The sequence below is a fragment of the Myotis lucifugus genome, unplaced genomic scaffold (genome assembly GCF_000147115.1).
Source record: "Myotis lucifugus unplaced genomic scaffold, Myoluc2.0 scaffold_0, whole genome shotgun sequence".
In the NCBI taxonomy this organism is placed as follows: Eukaryota; Metazoa; Chordata; class Mammalia; order Chiroptera; family Vespertilionidae; genus Myotis; species Myotis lucifugus.
The window spans coordinates 14729054-14750273 of NW_005871048.1; the positions used below are offsets into that span (position 1 = coordinate 14729054).

At 40.3% G+C, this 21220-nt stretch overlaps 1 protein-coding gene and 1 pseudogene across 1 annotated transcript; both read right to left on the reverse strand.

Moving 5' to 3' along the window:
* Positions 1 to 1185: 1185 nt before the first annotated feature.
* On the reverse strand, positions 1186 to 7479 carry TSLP (thymic stromal lymphopoietin). Its single transcript, XM_023756134.1, has 6 exons — positions 7475 to 7479; positions 6662 to 6875; positions 5604 to 5759; positions 4660 to 4698; positions 3904 to 4035; positions 1186 to 1981 (listed from the first exon to the last, which is right to left on the reverse strand). Exons 1-6 carry the CDS (start codon positions 7477 to 7479, stop codon positions 1868 to 1870), a joined length of 660 nt encoding a protein of 219 aa, XP_023611902.1. The 3' UTR covers positions 1186 to 1867.
* A 9197-nt stretch (positions 7480 to 16676) lies between these two features.
* Positions 16677 to 17444, reverse strand: LOC102441655 (annotated as a pseudogene).
* Between the last annotated feature and the right edge of the window lie 3776 nt (positions 17445 to 21220).

Below are 21220 nucleotides of genomic sequence, written 5' to 3' on the forward strand. Positions count from 1 at the left end.
TCCCACGTGGGGAAGGAAAGAGAGTCCCACTAAGTCCCTTTTTTCTAAAGTTTATAAAGGCTACAGTTCTTTGTGTCTTGATATCCCCTCTTATTGGTCACTATAGCAGCTTCAGAGTTTAAACCTCATGTGAGGTTCCCCTCTTCTTCTCCCTTTTGTTTTTCTATTCCCTTTGGCCTTCCTCTTCCCTCACTGAATGAGTGGATTCCTTTCCTTTATTCTTTAAATATATGGCAGCTCCCTTATTCTATGGATGTGTGCCCTCTGGCAGCTCCCTGATTCTGTGAATATATACCTTTGGGCAGCTCCCAGCTTTGCAGCCCTGTGGTTCTCCCCAAAGACCCCGTAATTCCTAAAACTTTCTAAACCTGCCTATTTTACCCCTAAAAAACTCCTTGTACTTTCAGCTACAGTTTGAGGTTCTATGGTTAAAAGCTTTGTCTTATTTCCTCTTGCATCCCCAGTACTTGGCTGAAGGCTTGACACACAATAGGTGCTCTGTAAATGCTTATTGGATTCATAATGTAAGCTTCTTCTTACCTGATAGCAGTAAAATGGATTTAGGGATATTGAACTTCCCCTTTTCTATCCTTGCTCAGCACAATCCCTCAGGGTGATGGTGGGAAGGAAAGTTTACACTTAAAGGACAAATCAGTGTGTTCCTATCTGCTCCCTATTGGCCTGAGTGTTATAGCTAGGTTGGTCCCTCCCACTGTTGAGCATTGAGTCAAGGGTGAGTGAGAGGGTACCTGTGACTCTAGCTTGCATCAGTGTTCAAGAATAGTAGGATGAGTTTAAATCTCGTTTACCTTTGCCTCCTTTGTCTCTTCCAGGTGTGGTAACTAACCTGGGAAACAAGGAAAGACTAGAGATTTGATTTAAGAAAAGAATTGTTGGAAAGTATCCTGATGCCACTTATCTATTGCCAAATATTCTCTCTATAGCAGCACAGGGCAGGAGGAAAGTGGTCAATGGGCTCGAAGGATCAGGGGAGGGAAAGAGTTGCAGAAAAGAGAAGCCCCTCAGAAAAATGTGTAGGTGAAAATCATCTAGCTACATAAAATAACACATTCATAAGAAATGAATTTGAGAATTATTTTATTAAGAAATGTATCATGTCAATAACAAAACAATATGTACATTTAGGAAAGTGCTTACTGTTGACCAATGTCACCCCCATAAATTTAATAAAAAAATAAAAAGTGCTTATACAATAAATTAAAAATGTATTCCATAAGTTTAAAAATATATATTATTTTAGCTTTAATAAATGTACTTCTTCAAGATCTGCTTGCATATACCACTCTTATCTATTACATAATTTTTAAAACTTAACTTAAACTATTTTCACAATATTAATATGAAATTCTTTCAAATTGCTCCACTATATGTACAGCTTTTTGTGTGTACCGTTTTGCTTCTACAAAAAACAAACATATTTCCTTCTTTTGTAAATTTTTAGTATGAAAGAAATGCCTGCCTTTTCAACGGAGGTTCATTTGCTCTTGAGTTCAACTTTTTTTTCTTTTTGAAGGGAAAAAGTTCTCCTTCTACTATACTTTTAGATTCTTCTCTTGAGTAAGGCCTATGTAGTTCCAGCTGAGAATTACTATCACAAAGCCAGTGGCTCAGACATCAATGCTACTGAAGTCTCCCTGACATTTGAGGGGTAGTATCTCCCCCACATTATAAACCAATATTAAACAATAAAAGCTTACAAAAATAAGTTAAGAAACCCTTCTGTAATTAAAAAAATAATTAGTAGTGATCTTTTAAATGTCACAGAATTAACATTCCATCTACCTAATAAGGATGATTTTTTTGTTGCTGTGAAATATGACTTCAATGAAGGTTCACTTTGTTTCTATTAAAGACGCAGGAAACGCCGCCACAATCCTATTAAGTTCGAGACTATTTTCTGGCATTCATTTATTGTGGCTTCTCTTTTCTTTCTTTTCTTCATTGCCTGGGCATTATTTTTCTGTGGAATAAGAGAATCAGTAATTAAAATTAATTGTCACTATCTTTCATGGCAGGTTACATTGTCTTCTCTATGCAAACCTATTTCTCAATGTATTCCCCTAACACCTGCTTACTGTCTGGGCCTGTGTGCTTTCTACAGAGGAATGCCCTCCCATTTTTCCACCCACTTACTCATGCGTCAAGGCCAAGCACCACCTCCTTTACAAGGCTTCTGCTAATTGCTCAGACCTCTCTGTTAGGAACTATTCTAGTGTTTCACAGTGTGTTTAATTTAACTTGGCTCTCACTTAAATGTTTTTTTTTTTAATTTAGTATTGCATCATGGGTATTCCCCACAGTGCTGAGCAGAATGTTTTATACAGAGGACACACTGAATGAGTAAATAAGTGAATAAGTCGATGACTTCATGATCTCCTTGACAAGATCGTAAGTTCCTCTAAAATAGGACATATCTACATCTTCTTTACAGATATAATTCAAAATCCTCCTGCCTTCAGTCCCTTCTACCACTGAGTTGTGCCACAGACACCTGAAGGTTTTTCTGAAGAGAACCTAAACTTAAAAAAGATTGCAATGATATTTTAGTGTTTTCCTCTATCTAAATTACTCTTGAGTAGTGACCTTGACTGGACCCCCTAGAGATACACAACATTTGGGTCAAGAAAGTTTACCAGGTTATAAGCAAAAAGCTTACAATCTAAAATTTGCTAAATCATAAATGTTTAAAAAGTACTCCAGACTCTCCCTTTCTTACTATCCAGAACTTGACCTAGCCTGTTCTCTATGCTCTCCTTATATGGATAAACTTCACTGTGGCCATCGGTAGGTTTACTAGAGTCTCCTTGATAGAAGGCATAGAACCAAATCAGTTTTTCACATGTAGCCAGACTCACCTTACGGCTTCAATCTCCAATCCCTAAAAAAGCGACAGCCTTGGCCACACAGACTACTCAGTGTGCAGACTGATAAAGTCCCTTGGTTAATAGACAGCAATCATACATCTCTGCACTTGTTTCTCTTTGTCTTTTTAAAATTTGTCATCCAGAAGATAAACCCTCTGCTTCACTACCATGCTGAAATAAATACTTACTGAGTACTAGTTGCATGCCAGGCACCATTCCAAGTGCTTTTACTAATATTGACTCATTTAATCCTTATAAACACACTATGTGGGTCTGTTAATATGATCCTCATTCTGCAGAAGAAATTGAGCACACAGAGGCTAAGTAATTTATCCAAGTTTTCACTGTTAAAAGTTATGGGGCTAGATTCAAAGTTAGGCAAGACTGTCCCCAGACTTCCCGCTCCTAACTCTGTACTACTGTTTCCATATTTAAAGTTACGCATTCATTCAAATGCATGTAACTGCACATGCAGAAGCCACTATGTAAAGAGGCAGCAATACCACCCATACAAGCAATTAAGCAAACATAGGGTACATATTTGATGTATGATTTATCATTTTAGGAAAGAACGCCCAGTTATTAAGTGATAAGCCGAAGTAATGCTGCTCAAATTGTAGAACGGCAAAAATCTCATAAGAAGCTCTTCCATACACAGGGACTGTGATTTTGAAGGTCTAGGTTGGGTCCCCGGGAATTGGCATTTTGGCCAATAACCTCCCATGCTCAGGCAGCCAGGTGACATTCTGATGTAGGAGGCTCAACACTCGCCTAAGGTTTAGAACCATAATTCTGTAAGAAGAATCAGAACCCTAGAAATAAGTGGGTTTCGGTCGAGCTATCAACCTAGGACTAATTGACAATCTACAGCTCTGGCTCATTTGCTCTCCAAAAGATAGAACCTGAATGAAAAATCACAGACTTCTGCACTGCACGAAGAGCCCCTCTTTAATTCAAGGTTAGCGCCAAGATTTAAAAAAAAAAAAGCAAAAAGCGAGAGTGCTTGACGTTGGCTTACCTGCTTTCGGTAGTAGCCCGGGCAAGAGCGTTCGAGCGCAGCTTCGGTTCTGCGGGCTAATTCTTTGGGGAGTGACTTGCAGCGCGGGGTAGGATGCAAGGTAAGGCGCTCGATTTTAGTGAGGCAATCCGGCTGCTCGCAAGCGGCGACATTCACGAGAAAAGGAGAACACGCCACGGGGTGGGGGGTAAGGGTATAAAAAAACAAAGAAATAGAGTTGGCAAGAAATGAGTGAAAGGGGGAGCGGGGGACGCAGCCAATGGGACCCAGGTGAGGAGAGGGCTAAAGACCCCACTGAAGGGGAGGAAGATGGGGGCTCGTGAGAGTAGAAGGCGCGGCAGGAGAGAGAGGACCTGCGCCGCCGCTCGGCCCGGGGGACTGCCAGGAGGCGGCGCCGCGGGCGGAGGCACCCCATCCCCCCCCCCCCCCCCCGGGGTGGTGTGAGGGGTGTGCCCTGACGTCGTGCCCTGATCCCAGTTTCCTATTTGCCTTCCCTTTCGTGGGGGTGGGGGACCGGGAGCCTCTTCCGGAATCCCGCTGGGTTTCGAGAGAGACTTCCTCGCCCTAAACTGGAGCAGAAGTGGTGTCCCCAGCTGGGCACCAGCCCAGAAGTTCCCGCAGCCCAGTTCTCCTTGCGGGGTCGGCGTCGCCTGGAAACCCAACTACCGCCCGGGGTTCTACCTCCGGCTGGACGCCCCTCCCGGGGATGCCTGGCGCCCCTCTGGAGAGAGCCAGGAGCACCGTTCAGCTACTCACCTGATCTTCACAGCTGAGGGTGGCGTCGCAGTCGGTACACTGGAAAAAAGGAAAAAAGCATCCGACGAGAGGGTAAAGACGTGTTCACAAGAGAAACCCCCCCACACCCCCCACTGTTGCTCCCAGGGTTTAAAGATGCCCTGCAAGCAGTTTCCACTTCCGCACTTCTTTTCTATGCATCGGTTCTTGTCATTGACAAAGTAGTGACACAGTGGGAACCTTCAGATCTGAAGATTCTGCTATCGGAAACAGTATCGATGGGTCCTGGTCCTGGAGGGAGATTCCTCCTCCCCACCAGCGTAGGCACACCTGTAACCCTGTGTACAGGGCTGCACACGAGAGCAATATGCCACTTTCGAATGCCCACATCTGTCCTAGAGCGAGCCGTTCATGCATTTTACACAAGCGCGATCTATCCAGAAATTAGAATAATTAAGAAAATGACTGCTACTGTGTTCTAAACAATCCGAAGCACACCTCATCCCATAATGGCATCCCAAGGCATCTAGAACGCTAGACAGACCTGAAGGGCAACCTCACTGGTTAGGTCTCAGCTCACAAGAATTCCCTCTTTTACTCCTCTCTTTTTCTCAAGCCTATTTTTTTTTTTTTTTACTTTTTTTTCCTGCACCGGCGGAGCAGCACTTTAGCCCAGTATAGACACCCCTGATGGATCACGTGTTACCTATCAATATCTGCTCTGCATCAGCATCTGCACACTTAATGTGTGCCACTTTCAGGTTGTCATTTTAGAGGCAGATATATTTCAATATCACTTGTAAAAATTTCTGACATAATGCTGGATCACGATCTTTTCCCAAAATTATTTTTCTTTTTTTGAAAGTAAAACTGTGGTGTGTGTGTGTGTGTGTGTGTGTGTGTGTGTCTATGTGTGTACTCTTCTGATGAAAACACATTGTTTTTAAAAAGGTTTCTTCACTTACCGTCAGGTCCTTAGAAATGATGTTCAGGTAATCCATTCTAATCTTCTCAAAGTCACAATCAGTGAAATTGCTGGTTAGCACCAACCCTACCAGTTGCAAAACGAAGATCTTCCTGAAAAGAACTGACAGAACAAATAATAAGGCATCAGGCAATGTCTTTGAAAACCCAGTTCCACCCCAGTTTCACATTAAACTCTTTCTACCCACACTGAATTGCCTCTAGATCTAGAAGGCCAGCCTTAGGGGCAAGGGCCCAGGCACGAACTACTCTTTGCCTCTTATTCCCAGTGTACAGAAGCCCATATTCACCCATGCTGTTGCCTTAGGTTGGAGTCTCCCTGATGCTCCAGAGCTTTTTGGCTCCACATATATAACACCTAAACGCCTACGGGCCCTTTTCTCCTAGGCCAATGATTTTCCTTGATGTCATTTGCTTCCTTCAGAGAATTCTGAATTGATGACATGAAAGAAAAAAATAGGACTAGCCAAATCTATGGAATTTTACCCTTAGTAAAATCAGCAGGAATTTCCCTCTCCTCCTGTGATCTTTGTCCTAAATCCTTGATATATGCCTGCATGTGCTTTAAGAAGGAGATACCCACACCTTTCTCCCACAGGGCGATTTCCAACAAGCCCCTTTCTTGATGGAAAAAAATACTCCCAAACAGCATCCACTCTGAGGATTGGGTTCATGCCATACACACTGAGCATTTCCTTTGGCCAATTTCAACTACTGCTTTCCCTCCTCTGTGGCCACTGAGAAAACTCATGTGCTTACTTCATGGGATGCTTTTAGAGTGTGGGTGCAACCTGAGGCTTGGACCGAGTTCCCATGTGAATGTATTAAATGTGCAGTAGTGACCAGAATCTTAGAGGCAGGAACGAGAAAATGCTGAAACGAGTCGGGAAAAGTCTGATGGTCAAAGCATCCTTTCGGGGTCGAGTTGGGGATGGCCGGGGAAGCGCCTCAGGGTCTATGCTCTCTTCTAGTATGTCTACAGGCGTCAAGGGCTTTTAAAACCACTAACCCCAGCGTCCAGTCACCTTCACAGTCTCACCTCTCGGGCCAAACGTAAGAGCCAGGACGCTAGACTCAAGCAGTGGGACCAGATGGCGCGGAGCGGAGCGCAGCGGCGGCGCGCGCCCCGGGAAGGTGCTGTCCAGCGCGCCGCGATCCCAGAGGCTGCACCGTTCAAGCACCCTGCGCCCCACGCCGCAAACCTAGACAACTGTGCTTGCCTCCGGTCCACGTTGGGACCTGAGCACCCGCACCTGTTTTAGGAAGGGGGGAAGGCACGAGATGGAGGTCACGTATTAATTTGAACTGGCAAACCCTTGTTAACGCAGCCAAGCAGAGTTTAAATTCAGGGAAGTGAGTCAGGGAGAGTGCCAGAGAGGATGCCGAGCCGCCTGTGGCTCTGGCAACGCCAGCAGAGTGTTAAAAGGACGAAAGCCCGCCTCCTAGCAGGCTGCTACAGGACTAATCATGCTCTCCTGAGCTTGACCCCCTGACGCCCGGGCTTTCCTGACTCCCAGTTCTCCTCCCTCCCCCCCCCCCCCTTCCCCTCTTTCCGGAGGCTAAAGAGCCCTGGTCCTTGGAAAGTTCTTAGTAGGCATCAGGGTGATCCGCGTGAGTTCCTAGCAAATGTCACAGGTCACATGGCACCTGGGAACAAAAGGAGGGGTGGCAAGAGAAGAGAAAAAAAGTACAGTCTCCGTGTTGGGGGTTAGGACTCGAGCCAGAAGTGAACTTTTTTTTCCATAGAAGGCGCTCAGCAGCTGTACCAATACAGATGGACCCAGTTCTCGGGTTAAGGGCTGAGGATAAAGGTTGTGGCGCTAGCAGCAGTAAGGGAAAGCCGCTGATTCACCGCATGACTGCAAAGGTGGGCTTTTCTGAAATCCTCCAAGTCTAGGGTTTAATGTCATGCAGCATCCTTTGGTGCAGAAGCGCCCCTGCCCCCATCACCAGTTTTTCAGGGTGTCTTGGGATGATGCCCCAACCGGATTCATCCGTTGTGACGTTAGAGGTGTTCCTGGTGGACACCTGGACATTGGACAGGCAGACAGGACATGAAGACACAGATCTCTTCCCTGGGTGAAGATATGCTTGTAGGGCAGTAACAGAAGAAAGGCCTCCCTGGCTGAGGTTCTATTTCCATTTTTCTAGGGTGTAACCGAGCTGCCTCCTTTTCTTTATTTCTTCCTTTAAAACATTACATCTATGGCAACTGTGAGATGAGGCAGACAGGGTGCCTCCTCCTCAGGCATTCTAGAGGATGGCTCTTAGACTGTTAAACACACTGCTAAACATTTGTCCCTGGGACCCCCTATTTCTTTATCTGTAATTGTGTGACCTCTTAAATCACTTCAATGACATCACTTTTCTGCTTAAAAACTCTTGGTAGACTCCCAGTTGCCTTGCCATTTACAATCATCTCTCCCCTCTTGGCTCCATGCCAAGCATGTCAAACTCACAGGCTGCATGGGGCCCACAACGAATATTTTTGTGGTCCAGCCAATATAACAGTATGTAAGACACATTTTAATAAAAACTTCATAGCTTAATTTTTACAATATCCTTTTATACAGAAATATTAATAACGAACTACAATGTTCGCTGACTGATTACTATAATCGTGCTGCATTCATTTCCCTTACCCACCTTACATGTAGGCGCACCCTTTCTCTCCACTACTACTAGCAGGGAATATTTTAGCAGCCAATGGCCATGTCATTTGGTGTGCACAACAGGAAATATTTCCCTTTTGGAGAAGAGAAAAATAGGTTTATTTCCGTTATGCTTACTAATTTGTGTAGTTATTCAGTGTCTGGTAAGTTAATGTTCAAGAAAAAATATTAATTTTTATTAAAATGTTCTATTATTTTATGTTAATGATTATTTATTTTAGCCCTTCTTATTCAGCATGTCTCTATCAATATCTACTTTTCTATGAAAATTGAGGCTTTTGTTTTTTTGTGCCCCACATAAACTTAAACCTTGTTTATTTGGCCCGTGTTAGCCTTTGAGTTTGACATGCTTGTTCTATGCTGTTTCTAGCCTTATCTCCAATTTTTTAGGCTTCTGCCAAATTGTATTTAAAGTAATCATGCTCTAAATGTGCCCTAATCTTTGTTCTTTCAGCCCTCCCACCCTCAGATTTTAACTTTCTCCTGTTAGCCCATGCTTGTTTCACTAGCCATCTACTCAAAAGTGGTCTCCTACCTGGCTGTGACCACATTTTCCTTTTAGACATATTTACCTTGGACTTCCCTCTTATAACCTCCATTCATTACATAATATTTCAAAGATATTTTCTACTTTATTTATTTATTAGACTGTGAGTTTCCTTAGAAGCAAGCAATGTTTTATATTTAGGAATTTGTTCAATATCCATTTACTTTTTCCAAAGACATTTGAAGTGACTTGCAATAATTTCATTGGTGCAAGAAGGTAAAAAACAGTCAAGATGAGGCAACATAAAGGACAAAGAATAAAGAAAGTGAGGCTCAGTTACAAGGAATGCCATGGGAGAACATTATTAAGAACTAGAGAATTAAGGCAAGCTCAAAAGTGAGTTCTGATCTTCCAGTCATTGCAAAGAAGAACATAAGATGGGCTCTACAAGTTTATTAGGGAAACCATTATTTTCTTAGGACTGTGGTCATCATCATAGCCACCATAGGTCCTAGTCTTATATGCTATATGTAATAATAGATACGTAAAGATACTCAAAAAACTGAAGTATATTAACTTTCTTTTAAGACCATTGCCAGGTAGCAAATCACTTCCTACTAAAAGAATCTCTCTAAAAAGACTTCTTTTTCTGGCTTTTTGCTGCCACCATCCTGTAATCTACTTATGCCCTGCTTGTGGCAACCATTCAGCTAAGGGCATCTCTGTAAATTTGTGATGGGCTAAAGAGCTTCCCATTTTCTCTCTCTTCATTTGTTCAAATGCTGAAGGTGTGAACAGTATCTACATGTGTAGTTTGGGAAATCCTAGATTAGGCCAAGAATTGAAGTGAGATCATTTGTATCACTGTGATTACTCAGAGCTTATGCAATTCTCTCACTCAGGAATGGACCAGAAAATGACCTACGTCACAACTCTCTTTTCTCCTACCCTAACTAGAAAGATCTGTCATTCACTTATTTCCTTAATATTTTTATCTTTTTAAAATAATGGCTCCCTTTGTTTTTCATTTCCTTATTTTCTCCCTCCCTCTTTTTAAATTCACTTCCTTCCTCTTCTTCTTTTAACTGTCATGAATATTTAAGTAGATTGAAGTTGACTGGGAGGGGGAAAAAGATTCTATATTTTAAAAATGTATTAAATCATAGAGTCTTTGGACTTAAAATGGAATGGATACTAGGTAGGTTGAGAAAGAAAATGGGAAACCTCTTGCTGAAATGGAAGAGATTTCCTTCTGCGGAGTAAGAAACATGGATGATGCCAACCTTATCTTGGTAATATTTTAGAAAGTGTAACGATGGACTTTCCCTAGCAGATGGGTGGTTTTTGGGGGAGGATTGGAAATAAAGAGATTGCTGATTATATAATCACTCTACCTCTTGGCTTTTGTATACTTATCCAAAAAGGAAGGGCTACACTTTGCAAGGGTGAACAGTTTTTCTTTCTTGAAATTTTACCTACACTTTTTTTCAGTGAGGTACAGTATTTATATAATGTGAAGTGCGTCAATGTGAGGTCAATGAGGCACATATCTATTTGACCCATTAATTTTGCATTGTACGTTTGTACTCGGCAGCCTTTCTGTTGCTCTGAACCATTGATTCATCAAACTCCATACACCCTCTAAGATTCTTTGGGGAGGTTTGTAGACCAGAAAGTGAAGTGAGTTAACTATGACACATGTGAAAAACATACCTTTTATTTTGTTTCATTTTCAGGCCAGTGATACTTGCATGATCAGCCTGTTGATCAGGAAGTGAAGGAGACTAAATATATGCATAAAAGCCTAGTGCTTGCAGTCATTCCTCTGTAAAAAAACAGTTTTAGCCTCAGCCATTTGTAGGTAAAAGATCTTGCTTGCTTTACTGTTTTTCTGCAATCTACTAGGAAACAAAAAGGGAGACGATTGTGCAAGAAAAGGTAAGTATTGAGTTTTCTTAGAATGTTTCAAAAGAGTTGTAGAAGAGGTCAGAGTTCAAAAGTAGTTCCAATTTTAGATACTTTTGCAAGGATAGTTACCATAGTTGTAAATAAAGTATCTCCTATTTTCCCCTCCAGATATACTCTCCACCCTTCCTTATCTTGCTTTGTACCCCAGGGAAGCTGATCTATAAGGACTGCATCAAAGTCTCCATAAACCTCCAGTTTCTGGTTGGGTTCAGCCAATGGGAAATATTGGCAAAAGTTCAGAAGGTAGGAGGACAGTAAATTGGGATTTTAATTCACCCACTCCTTTTGTGTTAGCTCTCCATAGCTTGCATGTTTTCTTTCTTGAAGGCCCCAACCCCTGTTAGCTGACCTCTAGAACCTGCTACATTGGTTCTGGCAACCCTTTCCTTTCTTTGTCTCTTAATCATCTAAGGGTGATAATAGCTTCTTCTTCTTGCTAGCCTGCGGGCACTGTTCTAGTCTAAACATTACAACTTGGCTGGGCCAGATCCAGTTTATACCCATTGTTCTGACAACATTTATTAATAAAGCTTCATTTTACCCTCAAAAGTGGCACCATTTAAATAATAAGTTATATTAATATTGCTGATTTCCCTACTTATTTCCTTTATAAATAATTCCTTTGTTACCCAATTTGAGTGTGCCATTTGTTTCCTGTGGGCCTCCTAACTTATAAAGTTACCTACAATTGTCACCAGTATGTGATCACTTACAGCCATCAGCTAACATTCCTGTCCTTTACCTTGTGGGGTCAGACTAGTTCTATAACTTTTATAGAGGAAACAGTTACTCTTAATATATAATTAAATTATATTTTTTGCCGAAACCGGTTTGGCTCAGTGGATAGAGCGTCGGCTTGCGGACTGAAGGGTCCCGGGTTCGATTCCGGTCAAGGGCATGTACCTTGGTTGCGGGCACATCCCCAGTAGGAGATGTGCAGGAGGCAGCTGATAGATGTTTCTCTCTCATTGATGTTTCTAACTCTCTATCTCTCTCCCTTCCTCTCTGTAAAAAATCAATAAAATATATTTTTAAAAAAATTCAAAAAAAAATAAATTATATTTTTTTAAAAAAAGTTCTTGCTCTTTTCTTAACACTGAAAGATATAAGAAATTTTTCAGTTTTCCTTTTATTGCCAAATGACATCCTTTCCTAGTAATATTGCTAGACTGGATTTGCAAGAAAACTACACACCTACTTAACTCTATTGTATAACTTGCTTAGTAGCTGAACCCTCATTGTTTATATATAAAAGGGTCATAAGAAAAGTGACCATTATGTGAGTCAAGTAGTAGCCATTAGCTTATTTCTCATCTGGTATGTTTGAGGTCCTCCAAGTAGCTCCTCTATGTTGAGTCCACTATTATCAATAATAATATCTGAGTTAGGCAATCACTCCAAGTACTTCCTCTGCCGAATGTAACAAACCCCTCACAGCCATTTTATAATCATGCCTCATTATGGTCTACTTTCTGAGAATGGGCTGCCTGAGAATTCCAGACTCATGGTGAGGGTGAAGGGAGGAAAAAAACAAGAAAAGGAGGAGACTGTGGAAAGTTGAGGAAGATAAATGGACAGCAAAGATATACAGTATCCATTAACACAGAGAATAGCATGGTGAAGGCCTGGGGTAAGGGGCAGGTGTGGGCTAGAAGGGGTCAATGGAGAAAAAGAGGGGACATCTGTAATATTTCAATAATAAAGTTTTTTTTTTTAAAGACATATAGTGTCAGAGTTTGACTTGGAGCATGTCCTCAGGTGGGACTGTCATTTAGAAAAGATGTTGGGAATTTAGAGCAGGTGGGGTCAGCAAACTATAACTTGTAGACCAAATCCTGTCCACTGTGTTTAAAAACAAAGCTTATTGGAACACAGTCATAACCTTTTGTTTTCAGCATTGTCTCTGATTGTTTTTGCACTATAAAGACAGAATTGAATAGTGGAAATGGAAATCATGTGGCCTGAAAAGCTTAAAATATTTGGTATCTGGCCTTTTATAGAAAAAAATTATAGACCTTTGGTGTAGAGGCTCATCCCACTTAACCTTATAATGGATTTGGTAGTTGACTCTCTATACCTGTACAATTCATGTTTCAAAAAGATTGTCACCAGCGCCTAAGGTCCTGTGTCTCCAAAACAGTAATCTCTCCCGAATACAGTCTTTAACACAAGGGAATTTTCCCTTCTCTTCTTACACCCACCTTTGTTCAACAAAATTTGTAGTGTAAACTCCTAACTCACACTAAGTACCTAGGAATATTGATTAATTACACTCCCAAATTCCCAAGACCTTTCTCATCTATGCCTAATAGTTTTAAAGGTTCAAATCTCTTTTAGAGAATAGTTGTTGCAAAATGCATTTGAAGAGATGAAATCTAAAAACAAAGATATGCAGTAAGTATTTCATACTTTGTTATTCGACAAAACCAGGAAATTGCCTCAATAATTTCATATCTCAGAGAATATAGTCTACTTTCATCTTTTTGAAAGAAGAGATTCATAGAAGTGTAGTGTGGGTGTTATTCTTTTAGATGAATGTGCCCATTGATAACTTCACTAGAGGCCCAGTGCACAAAATTCTTGCATGGGAGGTTCCTCAGCCCGGCCTGCACCCTCTTGGAATCTGGGACCCCTTGGGGGATGTCTGACTGCTGGTTTTCTTCTGACAACTTTTAAGATGTTCTCTGCCTTTGTGTGTGTGTGTGTTTTTTTTTTTGTAGTTTCCTTCTAATGCACCCAGGTATTAATTTTCTTTCTCCTCACAGTCTGGGATCCCTCGGGGATGTAGCAGTGTGCCAAGCAGCAGGTAGCCATGGAGGAGCCTGAACTGGGGCCAGGTGCTGTGCCACTTGTGCTCATCCAGGCCCACCGCTCCTGCTACTGCGGCTCAGTAGCGCTGCCACAGAGTCAGGAAAGGCTCCCACCTCCGCAGCTGCACTCGCCAGCCGTGAGCCTGGCTTCTGGCTGAGCGGCACTCCCCCTGTGGGAGTGCACTGACCATCAGGGGGCAGCTCCTGTGTTAAGTGTCTGCCCCTTGGTGATCAGTGCACATCCTAGCGACCGGTCGTTCTGCCGTAATAGTCGCTTGCTTAGGCTCTTATATATATAAATTGTAACTTCATTTAATGAAGAATACTTACTTTACCTCTAAACCCACACTTCTCTGATACAAGGAGTTGAATTACCTTTCTCATTCATATTTTTGTAAAGTCAGAGTTTTTTTTCTTTTTACTGGGGACAGTTCTTTAAGGGATTTCTTCTACAGGACAATATTTTGTAAATAATCTTGATAATTCAAACTTATGCATTTTATTTTAGAGAGTGAGAGAAAGAGAGAGAAAGGAAAAGAGAGAGAAGCACTGATTTGTTGTTCCACTTTTTTATGTGTTTGGTTGATTCTTTTCTTAAAAAATATAATATGTATATTTATATACTTTAAAATATTTTTATTGATTTCAGAGAGGAAGGGAGAGGGAGAGAGAGAGAGATAGAAACATCAACGATGAGAGAGAATCATTGATTGGTTGCCTCCTCTGAGCCCGCAACAGGGGCATGTGCCCTGACCAGAAATCAAACCATGACCATAGGTTGATGCTGAACAACTGATTCACTCTGGCAGTGTTGATTTTTCTATGTGCCCTGTTGGGGGATCGAACTCAAAACCTTGGCATATTGAGACAGTGCTTAACCAACTCACCTGCTCAGCCAGGGCTGAAAACCTATGTATTTAAATTTATCTTATGATGCTTATATCTGCATTATGTTTAAGACCTGTCACATTGTCTCATAATATCTTAATGTAACTCAATTATATTTAATATTTATTAAAAAAACAAGTATTAGTTGCACAGAAGTAAATCCAAAGATTCAGATAATGTTCTATGGTGTGTTTTTATTGCTTTATAAATAAATGATTTTTTAAAAGAAACATGAGTTAATAATTGAAATTATTATTTCATTACTAATAAATAAAATTATTATTTTAAAAATAATTAAAATTTAGTGGGTCAATTAGTAGTCAGAACAAGAATCTAGAGATGAAGGCATGTGGTCCAACTCTGATCCAGAGCAATTTGTTTATACATTTTGTTTTCTTTTCATGTCTCACTGGGATGATTTAAAGAGATGTTAATATATACAAAAGCCCTTCTTGAGTATATGGAGAGAGGCCCAGTTGTACATTTTATGAGTTAAAATGCAAAACACTGAGCATACAGACCTCCTTTCATCTTCAGATAAACTGCCCACCACTAGGTGTCTCAGTGGGAATGTACAGCATCACAGGCACCTGAGAAAGTGTTCCTGAGCAATTGCGTAATGAGCAGCCTCAGGCATTAGTATCTCCTTTTGCAAAGAGCTTGGAGTGAAAATCTTCATGAGTCATTGTTTTTAGTTGCAGAGTGAGGCTAAGTTTCCTCTGTTTCAACTGCTATAACGTAACACCACAAAACTAGGAAGCTTACAAATAAACATGTATTTGTCATAGTTTTGAAGGCTGGAAAATCTATGGTCAGGGTGCTGGCTGATTTTTTTCTGGTGAGAGCTCTCTTCCTGGCTTGCAGGTGACTGTATCCTCACATAGTGGAGAGAAAGGTCATCTGTCTGGTGTCTTTTCTTAGAACATTGATTAGGGCTTCTTTTGAATTAATTCAGTATTTTGTAAATATTTCTTTTTATTGCTTTATTTGTATAGGTGTGTGTGTGTGTGTGTGTGTGGTTGCTTTCAAGTTACAGTATATATCTTTAGATTGCCACAGTCTACTTTCAGGTAATATACCATTTCATGTCTAGTGTGTCTGTTATAAAAGCGTATTTCTATTTCCCCCCTCTTAGCTTCTCTCCAGTTGCTGCTATGTACTTTATTTAAAGAGTCAATTATATATATATATGTATATATATATATACATATATATATATACATATATATATATATCCTATCTAATAATAGACAAACGTGGTACTTGACCATACCTTCGCTACTCCTCCCATTGGCTAATCAGCGAGATATGCAAATTAACCACCAACAAAGATGGCGGTTAATTTGCATACGTAGGCGCAGAAGCGGCGGAGTGAAGACTGAAGGCCCGGCTGGAGCAGCGAAGGCTTGAAAGTGGCTCAGGCCAGAGCAGCGAAGGCTTGAAGGTGGCTCCAGCTGGAGCGAAGGCCTGGGTCCCTGGTGCCGGAGGAAAACTGGTGCCAGCAGCCAGGGGAAGGGAAGGCCTATTGCATGAATCTTTTCGTGCAACAGGCCTCTAGTATTTGCATAATAATATGTATTTTTATTGATTTCAGAGAGGGAGTTGGAGAGAGAGAAACATCAATGAGAGAGAATCATTGAGTGACTGCCTCCTGCGCCCCCCCTACTGGGGATCAAGCCCGAATCCTGGGCATGTGTCCTTGACTGGAATTGAACCTGGGACCCTTCAGTCCACAGGCTGACGCTCTGACCACTGAACCAAACCAGCTAGGGCAAGAGTCAATTATATTTTAAAGAGATCTTTAAAATAAGAAAAATTTACCATGCATATTTACTCATGTAGTTATTTCCTCTGCCCTTCTTTACGTGCTGTGTAGATCCAAATTTCCCTCCAATAAGGGAGGTTTTAAGGGCATTTTTTTGTAGTTCAGATTTGCTGTAATGAATTCTTTCAGACTTTGTATGTCTGAAGCTCCCCTTCGCCTATTTTTGGCCTTCAATTTTCAAATATATTTTTTTGGATATAGAAACCTTCCCTCCGCCCCCTCATTATTTTAAAGATGTTCTGTAGTCAAGTGGCTTGAATTATTTTAAAAAAGAAATCTGCTATCCTTATGACAAAATGATGAACGTATAATATCTTTTTCCTCTAGCTGCTTTTCTTTTTTCATGCTGTATTATCTTTAATTGAGTACAAATACTTTTCCAATCATGTCACCTGGAGCTCACTTCACCCACTGCTCTCTTTGGCGGCCAGTCTCTTGTCTCTCTCTTCAGCGATGGTAAGGCAGATGCCCTTTCCACAGGGAAGGGAAATCCATGGTTTGTTGCCTTTGCCAATTACAAAACTGTTGGAGAGCCGGGTGGCAAAGCTGTTGCCATTGGCATCTTTCACATGAACTCCATCAAAAGAACCAGGGTGCCTCTCTCTGTTGGTGATCACGCCAATTCTTCCCAGGTTAGCACCTCCGGTCACCATACACAGGTTACCAGTGTCAAACTTGATGCAATCAGTAATTCTGTCAGTCTCCAAATCAATCTGAATGGTGTCGTTCACCTTGATGAGGGGATTAGGGTAGCAATGGTGCCAGCATCATGGGTTACCAGATGAGGGATTCCTTTTGTGCCCACAAAGATCTTCCTCACTTTGCACAACTTGTACTTGGCCTCCTCAGCAAAGCGGCCCTTATAGATCAGGCAGAAATTCTCTCCAGTCTTGTCAATGCTGATGACATCCATAAAACCAGCAGGGTAGGTTATATCGGTTCAGACCTTGCCATTGATCTCAATAAACTGCTGCGTGCAGATCTTCTTTACTTCATCTCCTGTTAGAGCATACTTAAGTCTGTTCCTTAAGAAAATGATGAGAGGGAGACATTCTCTCAGCTTGTGGGGACTGGTAGATGGCTGAGTAGCAAACACACTGGTCAGTTTACCCAGCATCCAATGCTTTGGAGCTGCTACATGCTTCAGATGCTTCTTGGGACCATGAGCCATGGCTGCGTTAGGCAAAAAAAAGAGGCTTCTAGCTGCTTTTAAGGTATTCTCTTCATCACTGTTCTCTGCCCTTCAGCTTTATTGAGATATAATTGACATAAAACATTATGTAAGTTTAAGGTGCAGAAAGTGTTGATTTGATACACATTATGTATATTGCAAATAATTACCACCATAGTGTTACCTAATACCTACATCACTTCAAATAATTACCATTGCTTTTTTTATGGTGAGAAATTTAAGATCTACTCTCTTAGTAACTTTTAGGTATATAATACAGTATTATTAATTATAATGTTGTAGTGCAGTTCACTGATTTCTTATGCATTTTTCCCAATATTTTCTGTTTCATTTTTATTGATTCTGTTATTATATCCCCAAGGTAACCATTTTTCTCTTGCTGAGTCTAATACAGTATGCTGTTAATGCCATCCAGTGTATTTTTAATTGAAGATGTTGCATTTTTAATTTCTAGAAAGTTGATTTTGGATTAAAAAAATTTCTGTTTCTATTTAACAAACTCAATCTTTTCTCTATCTAATTATAATATGAAATACAGTTTTATTACCTATTTGATGTTCTTTCTACCAATTCTTTTTTTCATTGTCATACCTGAATTTGTTTCTATTGGTATGGGTAGCATTTTTCTTCCTTGTATTCCTAGTAATTTTGGATTGGATGAACAGTATTGTGAATTTTACCTTGTTAGAATATTTCTGCAATAATATTTTTGTGCTTTGTTCTGGGACATAGTAAATAGGAAAGTTTCATTCTTTTGACCTATATTTACTAGTAAGCTTTGTTAGGCAGAATCAGATAGTGGGGCTATTTTTTTTTTCTCTCAGCATAATGGCTACAACTTTCTGAGTACTCTTCCTACAAATGATGAGCTTTTCCACTTTGGTTACATGTTTTTCCTGACCCTGTGTGAGCACAGGGGATTATTTCTACAGTTTCTTTTGGGTGACTGTTTTCCTGACCCTTAAATGCATGTGCCAATGAGTACTCAGCTGAAGGCTCCAGGGGGAGTGTCATATAAAGAGGACATGTACCCAGGTGGTGTGGCTCAGTGGTTGAGCATCGACCTATAGACCAGGACATGATGGTCAGGGCACGTGCCTGAGTTGTTGGCGCGATCCCCAGTGGGGGCATGCAGGAGGCAGCTGAATAATGATTTCCTTTCATCACTGCTGTTTCTACCTCTCTCTCTCCCCTTCCTCTCTGAAAAAAAAATTACACACACATATATATTTTAAGAGAAAATATGCTGTGGAGTTATACAATACTGTAGTCTAATTTCAGCTCTGCCAGTTACTAGCTGTGTAATTTTGGTCAACTCACTTAAATTTTCTTAGCCTCAAGTTTTTACTTGTAAAATGGGAATAATAATAACTTATGTGAAAATAGAAATAATCACAGTAGTAATGACTGTACAGGATGCCTGAGAGGATAAGTATTGCTTGGACTTAGTACAGTGCCTGGCACAGGGCAAGTTTTAAATGCCACTGTAAAAGTAAATTGAAATATTGAATAATGTTAGTAGGATGCAAATCAATAACATGAAGCACAGTGTTCAAAATTTCTCAGAGATGGATAATCTGTAGTTGATTATATAAAGAAGATTATAACCTTCCAATTCAGCCACCTGCTAAAGATGTGCCAATGAGATAAAAGGAAAAAGAAAATCACTCTTTCACTTTGAAGATTCATTGAATTTTAGTACAACTTTTCATTTTACCTTCAGCAAATGTAGTTTTTAAGTGTTTTATATTTCTTCAAATATTTGATTATATATAAATATATGTAAATATATATAAGTAAATTTAAATTACTTACTATTGGCCACAAATTGACAATGGCAGAACTAAAACTACAATTCAGGTATCTTTCTGCATCTTGAATCAGCTTGACTGGAGGAAGTGGAATTCTTGTTTGTTTGTTTAAAGATGTTCAATTACTTTAAAAAATAATTCATTTTAATATTAATTTTCCAAGAACATTAGATTGTTTTTATGTTGTCTCAGTCATTGCACCTTTGCTTGGTTATCTTGTCATATTTGGAATTGGTAATTTTATCTTATTGCTGCTTTATTATCCTGCTTTATTTGATTATAAAAATTTCCGTTCTCAGTTTGTTTCCATCCCAACATTGACTATTAAGCCATTATCGTTGGTTTTGTTCCTATGTTTCAGTTCTTCTCTTGCTTTGCTTTATTTTACTTCAGTTCAAATGTTGGCTGATGTTTATTTTCACTGTAGGCAAGCACTGTTTCAGGGTGTGTAGACAATGACAGGGATGGTTGTCACTCTGGCTTTCAACTGTTCTAATGTAGATTGTTTTATCTCTTACCCCACCCTTTGCCTCTCCCTTCATCTGTTGTCACTGCATTACAACTATTCTTTTCCCCCATCTCCACCTCCTCCCATAGGATTCAAAGGGTTATCTGCTGCCAAAAAGACAGTGGTGGATAGAAAGGAAGCAATTACGGTAAAATTGTTAAAATCTATTCAACATCAGTTACTCCTGTTTTGAAATATGTTTTGTCTTCTTGGAATTTTGTTTCAGATTGATTTGACCAAGATTAATTTTGTATTATATAAAGTTCATATTGTGTTTGTTAGGGTCACCGAAGGAGGTATGCACGAGGCTGAAACGGGTAAAGAATTATGAATTTATTAAGTCATCTGGAAACCAGATGGGCTGAGCCACCAAGTGGCGTCAGTACCCAGGGACCTGGGAGTCAGAGGTTTTAAAGGACTTGAGGAGGGCTTTTCCAGAGAGGAATTCTCTGGGCGGGTCCAGATCCTGGGCAAGTCTGGACATCGGTCTTAGCAAATGGAATGTGGCCTAAATGAAAGGGTTAAATGCACGTGCTGGGGTGGGGGGGGGGGTGGGAACAGCCAGAGAGAGGTCAGTGCGGGGGAGGGGGGAAACATATGTAATACTTTAAACAATAAGTAATTAAAAGAAAAAAAAGTAAAGCAGGAAAAAAAAAAAAAGAAATGATCTAAAGGTCAGTTTCCTTTAGATGTGATTATTCGATCAGACCTAACAGTGTGGACCATTTTGCTTTGCCAGTTGCTTTTTACTGTTTCAATTCCACATCTGCCTTCTTCTGTTCTTTACTTTTGCTATCATTTCTTTTTTTGCTTTTGCTTTTTACTTTCCTAGGCAAGCTTTTGCTCTGTGGTCAAGCTTGGTTTTGATCTTCATTTTATTTCCACTCCTATTTAGTAGCATGGAATTATTTACCATACTTATTGGAATGTTGGCAGCTATTCCATTTTGTTTATAGTGGAAAGATTCTGGCTCAGATTAATTTGCTTCAAATCAATAAATATTTATTAAGTGCACTCTAAATTTTTCATCTTACTGAGTCCTACAGGCATTCAGGTATCTTTAAGAAGTTTCCAGCTTTTTAGAGGTGTGTGCAGGACATCAACATCTAATGAAGCACTGGAGGGACTAGTATGCATAAATATTATAGGATAAGAAAAAATGAAGAATAATGTGAATTAGAATTATTTATTAACAAGTCATTTTTAATACTGGTGAAGAGTAGCATTGGAGGAATTATTTTTATTGGATGCAAGGTCATTATCCTGGATTCTGATATAAACTAGTTTACAAAAACACTTAGAAGATGTGGATCTTTTTTTTTTTTAGAATATATTTTATTGATTCTTTACAGAGAGGAAGGGAGAGGGATAGAGAGTTAGAAACATCGGTGAGAGAGAAACATCCATCAGCTGCCTCCTGCACACCCCCTACTGGGG

Coding starts and splice junctions, on each gene's coding strand:
- TSLP (XM_023756134.1), bottom strand. Junction 5,760..6,661: donor TCTTACGTTTGGCCCGAGAG/GTGAGACTGTGA, acceptor GGGTTTTCAAAG/ACATTGCCTGATGCCTTATT. Junction 4,699..5,603: donor TCATTTCTAAGGACCTGACG/GTAAGTGAAGAA, acceptor CCTTTTTTCCAG/TGTACCGACTGCGACGCCAC.